We start from the raw sequence: 8,462 nt of genomic DNA, 5'->3' as shown, positions 1-8,462 counted from the left end.
TATATATATATATATATATATTATTGAACAGTTGGAGATGGAGAAGAAGGACTGGACTGGGTTGGTAACAGGTCACTATCTGACCTAGAATATAGCTGATGACACACTCCTTATTAGCAGAACATCACAGGTCTTGCGAAGCTTGCTTACCAGAATGCATGAAATATCACAGGAGGTTGGATTAAAGGTAAATAAAAGAGAGACAGATGGTAAGAATGGATCATGCAATGGAAGATGAAATATTATTGAAAGGAGAAAGGATTAATGATGTAGAATAATCTAAGTACCTATAACTATGATATCTAATACAGGGTCTTTAGAAGTGAAGTTTAATGAAAGATTATTAAAAAAGAAAATCAGACAATGGCTAAGTTATGTAAAATTTAGAAATCAAATCGCCTGAAATTACATACAAAAAATCAGGCTATATATTAGTATAGTGAGATCGGTGTTACTATATGGGCATGAGTCGGATCACCTGAAGATAAGCGACCCCAAATAGTTCTCCTGAAGATAAAGGACCCCAACCACACTCACCTGAAGAAGAGAGACCCTGATTTTCTTCCCCTGAATATAAGCTACCCCAGCTTATTGAAGTATCCAATCTTCAGGTGATCCATTTTGGCTTATACTACAGTATAGAAAAAAGGGAATATATATATATATATATATATATATATATATATATATATATATATATATATATATATACTGTATATATATATATATATATATATATATATATATATATATATATTCATTAAAAACTACTTTATTAAATATTTGTTAAAAAGAACAAATTCATGCAAACAATCCATATTCAATATAAAGCATATTGTCTTGCAATTTCAGTACAAAAATAATCGAACCTACCATTAAAATCAGTGGATCAGTTTAAGTACTTGGGGTCTGTTGTTGCAGCAAATGGTGGAGTGGAAGCAGATGTACGTCAGAGAGTGAATGAAGGTTGCAAAGTGTTGGGGGCAGTTAAGGGAGTAGTAAAAAATAGAGGGTTGGGCATGAATGTAAAGAGAGTTCTCTATGAGAAAGTGATTGTACCAACTGTGACGTATGGATCGGAGTTGTGGGGAATGAAAGTGATGGAGAGACAGAAATTGAATGTGTTTGAGATGAAGTGTCTAAGGAGTATGGCTGGTGTATCTCGAGTAGATAGGGTTAGGAACGAAGTGGTGAGGGAGAGAACGGGTGTAAGAAATGAGTTAGCGGCTAGAGTGGATATGAATGTGTTGAGGTGGTTTGGCCATGTTGAGAGAATGGAAAATGGTTGTCTGCTAAAGAAGGTGATGAATGCAAGAGTTGATGAGAGAAGTACAAGAGGAAGGCCAAGGTTTGGGTGGATGGATGGTGTGAAGAAAGCTGTGGGTAATAGGAGGATAGATGTGAGAGAGGCAAGAGAGCGTGCTAGAAATAGGAATGAATGGCGAGCGATTGTGACGCAGTTCCGGTAGGCCCTGCTGCTTCCTCCGGTGCCTTAGAAAGGCTTAGATGACCGCGGAGGTAGCAGCAGTAGAGGATTCAGCATTATGAAGCTTCATCTGTGGTGGATAATGTGGGAGGTTGGGCTGTGGCACCCTAACAGTACCAGCTGAACTCGGTTGAGTCCCTTGTTAGGCTGAAGGAACATAGAGAGTAGAGATCCCCTTTTTGTTTTGTTTCATTGTTGATGTCGGCTACCCCCCAAAATTGGGGGAGGTGCCTTTGGTATATGTATGTATGTACCATTAAAATGCCTTTCAAACCACAAATTGCTGTAAATATAAAATAAAAAATTCTTTCTTGCATCCACGCATTGTTTTAATCCTTGATTTATGCTTGTCCCAATTTCTTAAGATTGCCTGTGTGTATACTCCTGTTTCTGTATCAGTAAAGTTGCGGGAGTGATTTACGGTCTGGTGCTGAAATCTTAGATGTAATTGAATATTTTAATAAGCTTTCCATTCATCACCTTATTTTACTGAACCAGACAAAACAACTTTTTTTTCTGATTGGAAGTAGAGTTGCAACATCACGTGTTTCAACTATCTCCATATATCCAACACCTGGCTTAGCTATTGTCGACCATTCCAAATACCCATATTGGCCGATTTGGTGCACGTCCTCTGTGATATTTGTTTTTGCGTGCAAAGCAAGACTTGTCATTTTGCACAATTGTGCCATTGCCATCAAGTGTAATGGGGGTTGCCTCGAAATACATCATACAGATTTCTCCAAAAAAAAAAAAAAAAAAAAAAAAAAAAAAAATGTAAATATCAATCGAGTTTTTTCTGAAATGTTTCGAATATTAGACACTGTAGTCTCACTCATGCGGTTACACCAGTAATAAATAGCCTGAATCCACTTCTGTAGTGGAAGTTTAGATTTAGTAAAGAATGAGTCCTAACGAATAGCAACTTTTCTTTTAAATTTAGAACTTTAAATTGGCATTTCCACGTATAATTGTATAGAAGACAGTTTAATCCAGTTCATTGAATTTCGCCAACTTGTTAGTCCCATTATTGAATTTAAATTCCTCACCTGAATAAAAAAAAAGACCTTAATTTTTTCACCCGAAGATAAGCTACCCCAGCGTGTGTTGGGGTCCCCAATCTTCAGATGATCCCATGAGTCGTGGTATGACGACGAAACAATAATCCAACAGATTTTGTAGATTTGAGAACAAAGCCTCAGAAGAATATTGTGACTTAAACGGCAGAACAGGATTAGTAATGAAACTGTAAGAGAGATTACTCAAGTGCCATACGAGTATGTGGCCGAGATCACGATGAGGACCGGGTATACCCATGCCTACATGGCTGAGGACTATGAAGTATGACTTAGAAGATGATGGATGGATAAATATTGAATTAAGAGCTTAATTTAGGGACGACTGGCGAAATCTGACCAAGGCCCTTTGCGTCAATAGGCGTAGGAGGAGATGATATATATATATATATATATATATATATATATATATATATATATATATATATATATATATATATATATATATATATATATATATATATATATATATATAATCTAGCATATTCAACATTGTCTTAACTAGTATGAGAATGTAGCTTTAAGTTTAACGAACCAATGTCATTCTTTCTGCCCTTCCAATTTTCAAAATTCCACTTAGTGTCCTATGTTTTCTCGTTTTTTTTTATTTCAAGTGTTATTTTACTATATCTTTCTTTCTTGGATACTTGCTTTCTATCATTCTTACTCGTGAAATGTAATTTCTTACTTTCTGCAGCTTTCTAACACTCCTTTTCTCCAAGATTCCCCAGACCATTTCCTTATTCGATCTTTCATCATATCTTTGATGAAGTTTTTTTTTCATCTGATTTCATGATAGACAATATAGTGTATACCAATTCTATTATATACTTGTCTGATCCATGTCTCTGCTATTAATCTTGTAAATTGATTGACCACCATAGTGGTATTTGCCGCAGTTTAATCATGTGATTAGAGAGAAAACATCATTTACCCAATAATATAAGGGAAGTATTACCTTCCAGAAGGATCCCAGCATATGAATATGTAATAAGGGTATCTCCAATAAAAGTACAATAATTCTAACAGTGAATAAAAGTTATATAAGTCACAGAGATGCAAAGTGTTATATTCATCGTATCTAAAGATGAACTACCATTATTTGATAAAGATGTATTACCTTTGATCTCAGCTGGGAGAAGAAGAAGAAGAGGACGTAAACATTAGAAGAAGGCAAATATTATTCCTACGAGAAAGCCATAGAATAATCATGGCAAATATCGCCATACAAAGAATTAAAAGGGAATTCAAGGAGGTTATTAAAAGCGACGAAGTAAGTTTTATCTAAGTTAGTGGATAATTTTCAGAAATGATTAGGCCTAGTGTTGCTTTCTTGGGCAGGGTACTGGTAGGAAAGGTTGCCTACCAAGGAGGGTCATTTTCCTTCAGTCCATACATCTCATACTCCTGAATGATTTAGGCTATTTTAATATAATTTTATTGACCATCGCTGTTGTGGTTAGAAGTCATAATTGATGCATGGTAGCCTTGCCTTAAATGGGTTAACATTTGTAGGTTAAGTAAAGCTGTACCGAACTTGTGATCAGGCCTACTGTTAGTTAAAGATATAAAAGGATTAATTTTTGTAATGGCTCTTCGAACCCACTTGAAAGGCCGGTCATGGGTAAAAAAGTTAGTAAAAATGAACTGGATAAATACTGATCTGACAGGTTAATGAATCAGGTTACTGAATGAACCAATATTCTAAACATTATGAACACACTGCTTATTGAAGAAACACTAGTTTGCACATATTAATTATCATTGTCTGACTTGCATTTTATTGGGGGGAATATAGTTCGTTGGGGCAGGGTAAGCTAAGAATATGGTAGTCTAAAGTTAGGGTAACAGTGGGGCGTAGAGCCCTGGTATTATTATTATTATTATTACTAGTCAATCTACAATCCTAGTAGAAAAAGCATGATGCTATAAGCCCAAGGGCTCCAACAGGGAAAAATAGCCCAGTGAGGAAAGGAAACTAGGAAATAGATAAATGATATAAGAATTAATTAGAAAATTAAAATAAAATATTTTAGAAAACATTAACAACATTATAACGGGTAATTCAAATGTAACTATAAAAAGACTTATGTCAGCCTGTTCAACATAAGAACATTTCCTGCAACTTTGAACTTTTGAATTTCTACTGATTCAATTATCCGATTAGGAAGATCGTTTCACAACTTGGTCACAGCTGGAATAAAACTTCTAGAATACTGTGTAGTATTGAGCTTCATGATGGAGAAGGCCTGACTATTAGAATTAACTGCATACCTAGTATTACCTACTTCTGGTAGGTAAGTAAGTAAGGATATAGCTCTTAGGGTAGGTTAGGTGGTGTTCTTGTACTTGTCTCCCATGTAAAATGTGGTTTGTCAGTCTGTCCCAATGAACTACAAAGGCTCTTTACTATTGATATGAAATATCTGAATGCTAGCATATGAACTCACACCACACAAAAGGAAAATACACATTGTAAGGTTAGATTTTTTTCATGTTCAACTTTGATAGAGAGTCCTACAAACGTTCAACGAGAGATCTAATTAACATTTCTGTAATGTGGGGCTCTGCCCACAAAATTCTGTTTCATTATTCTTTTTTTTTTCCAGCCCAAAACAACAATTAACATTAGCCTATATAGAGATATACAGCAAATGCACCAGCGTTCTGAATGCCATCTACCATCCGAGAGTTTTGCGTCTTAACAGTGTCTCGGGCTTCTGTTTTTACTGAATAGTTGAATTCCTGATCATATTTTTGTCTAATACTCAACAGCACAATCAGCATCTTAAAATGTCTAAAGGGCACTCATGAATGGCAGAGGCAATGCATAGTGACATTGGCCTAGCAAGTGGGACAGTGACATTGCCTAGCAAACAGGACAGTGCCCTAGAGACTGACCATATATACATATGATCAGCTCCCAAGCCTCCTCTCCATCCAAGCTAGGACCAGTGAGGTTCAGGCAATGGCTGCTGACTCAGCAGAAGACCTCTTGGCTCCCCTAAACCCTGCATTTGTAGCTCACAAGGATGGTGAGGTTGCAGCGACCAAAGGAACAAACGAGTTTGAGCGGGACTCGAACCCCAGTCTAGCAATCACCAGGCAAGGACATTACCAACAGGCCACCACAACCCTACTAATAGGTCTTGCTGTAGGAAGTTGCTTCTGATTTGATATACTCTGTAATCCATTTATGTAAGTATAACATACACAATAAGTCCCAAATGATATAAGATATAATTATACAACAGTTAATTAAGCAATGTTCATTCTAATTAATGATAGAGCTGGCTACGATTTCATTAATTTAATGAACTGGTAGACATACGTAGAATAGTAACATTTTTAATAATTGTCTAGGCCTGTCGTTTGTTAGTTATCAAGCTGCCATGTTTGTTTTAGTCGTTATCTTTTTTCTGCTAGAGTAATTTGCCAGCTAAAAATTTGTGGTATCCTTGCAAACTAACCGGGTAGTACCCTGTTTCACCAACAGGAAACACCACTTCTAATCTTGCTGCCAGCATGAGCAGACGTCCTGTTCGCCTCTCTTAGATTTTGCACTTGACTCGGCCAGGAAGGTTGCTTCTTAAAAACAATCATTATTCAAATTTTTCAGCTCTTCGTGGAGTGTTCATAGAAAAGAAGGCTTAAGAAGAATTGGACAGTGAAATAGGGAACAGAAATCAAAGGGTTTTTGTCTTTAGGGACTACAGCCCCTCATATGTGAAGATAGTAGACTGCCTACAACACTACTGGCAGGCCTTAGAGAAACTGGATCCAATCCCTTGTGTTGTTTAGGTTCTGAGGTATGGGTTCAAGATTTCCCTCAGCCAACTTGCACCCTTATTTAGCAAACCATTAGCTTTCAACTCATACAAAGAGTCATTAGAGAAGGGAAGAGCTTTTTGGGCATAGTTAGAATGACTGGGAAGAATGAAAACGATAGAATTAGCTTCACTTCCGTCCCCTGGTTTCTACTGTACAGTACAGTACAGCCTTATGTTTGTTATCCAAACAGAATTCGGTTCTTGGCGATCCATCATAGACCCCTCTAGTCTGAACCATTTTGTAATGGACTTTTCAAAATTGAGACTCCTGGATATCATGCTGTTTCCTGACGCATCAAATTCCGGGTGGAGAGCTTAGAGAAGGGATGTGGACGATGTATATGTGCTCATCAAAAGTCGTCATGCTGTTTGCCGATAACTCGACGGCTATTTCTTGTCTAAGGAGGGAAGGTCACAGATATTGGATGACCTTGCGTAAGAGATTCTGGTCTGGGGAAAGGGAAAGAATGTGACTCTCATACCACAGTTCATCATGGGCAATGCGAGTGTGACAGCTGGTGTTCTGAATTAAAGATACTAGAATAGACCATACACCAACAAGTGGGGGATAACTCAGTTCATCTGTGGCTGTTGACGGTGGATAGGTTTGCCACAGCAATGAACCACAGACTTCAGGCATGCTTCAGTCTCCACATCAATCTGGGGTGTTGCTTGTAGACTGGAGGTATATTCAGGGACATGCCTTCCCTCTATTTCCACTAATATAGAATATACTGCACAAACTGAGGGAGCCCAGAGGATACAATCTTACTTTGGTTACTCCCTTCAGATCTCAGAAATACTGGTTCGTGGACCTTTTGGAATTGTTAATAGACATTCCAAAGAGGTTGCCTGTCAGACAGGACCTGCACAAACAACCTCACCGATATTTTATCTCAGACCATAAGCTCTTCAGCTGATTGCATGGAGACTATCCACATATTTGCCAAGGCTTGGGGAGTCTCCAGGCAGATGGCCCAACAAGTTATCTTTTTTCAAAGGTCTTCCACTCGTATAAATTACCAGTACAAGTGGGAGATATTCAGTAAGTGATGTAAAGACTTGAAACACTCGATCTCAAGCCCTACAGTTGCCAAGATCGCAGATTTCCTGGTCTTCCTTCGTAAAGGAAAATGTCCATCTGTTCCAGCCATCAGAGGATAAAGAGCTATGTTATCTTCATTCTTCAGATTTACCTACAAGGAGATTTGTTCCGTAACTGGAATATAAACCTACGCTATTTATTTAGGAGTATTACTTTCATCGAAGCTAGAATTACGAGCCATTTAGATTTAGCGAGGGTTAACTACCCTTACCGCTACTTAGCAGGGGTGGGGGGGTAGCTTGCTACTGCTCTCACTCACACACCAGTGATTTACAGTAGCTCACTTTGCTTTTGGCTCCGATGGTGTACGGTCGTTACTGTTCCTCGTCTTTCGCCGTTATTATTGGACTGCCATTAATTCTTTTGTGCTTTTTCTTTGTGTTAGTGTGTGTGCGTGTTGACTCCTGCGACCATGCGCACCTGCCCTGGACTCGATGGCTAGCCCTGCGGAACATTTATGTCGCCCCCGGAGACCGATCGCCATACCCTTTGTCCTGCCTGTAGAGGTCAACGGTGAACAATCAGTGTAGTGAGTGTTAGGAGTGGTCTGCCTTCCAGTGGGAGAGGTTTGGGCAACGACGGAAGAAGTCTAAGCGGGATATTTCTTCTTTGAAGGTTCCTTCGAATGGGGAAAAACCCAAGACCACTTCTTCCGTCTCCCGACCTTCCTTTGAGGCTCCTACTCATTCGGCCTCTTCCCGAGAGACTATCAAGTAGTAGCGTAGACCCTTTTATTTATGGCCAATCCCGGTCCTCGAGAGATGGTGTTGCATCCCCTAGTGAAGCGGCCCCACCTCACCCCTCAGGTGAGGCCTTGTCTATGTCTTCTGTTTTACAGGTATGGTCGTCCTTGGGGCTCCCGGGTCCCCCCTCCAAGGACTCCTTGCTGCAGCTCATCCTCGGGGAGCGGGCTCTACAGAAGGGTTCAGGATCAAGAAACTGCCCTCCTCTAAGGCGGACCCACC

General features: G+C 38.9%; 1 protein-coding gene across 1 annotated transcript in view; it reads left to right on the top strand.

The window, feature by feature from the left end:
- Positions 1-3,677: 3,677 nt before the first annotated feature.
- Positions 3,678-8,462, top strand: part of Ubc4 (ubiquitin conjugating enzyme 4) — a 197,519-nt gene continuing 192,734 nt past the window's right edge. Inside the window, exon 1 of the mRNA XM_068384811.1 lies at positions 3,678-3,835. Within this exon, the coding sequence (XP_068240912.1) occupies positions 3,773-3,835 (63 nt within the window). The 5' untranslated portion in view covers positions 3,678-3,772. The remainder of the gene's footprint in view (positions 3,836-8,462) is intronic.

This window comes from Palaemon carinicauda, chromosome 1 (genome assembly GCF_036898095.1).
Source record: "Palaemon carinicauda isolate YSFRI2023 chromosome 1, ASM3689809v2, whole genome shotgun sequence".
Lineage (NCBI taxonomy): Eukaryota > Metazoa > Arthropoda > Malacostraca > Decapoda > Palaemonidae > Palaemon > Palaemon carinicauda.
This window is presented reverse-complemented; position numbering and strand designations above follow the sequence as displayed.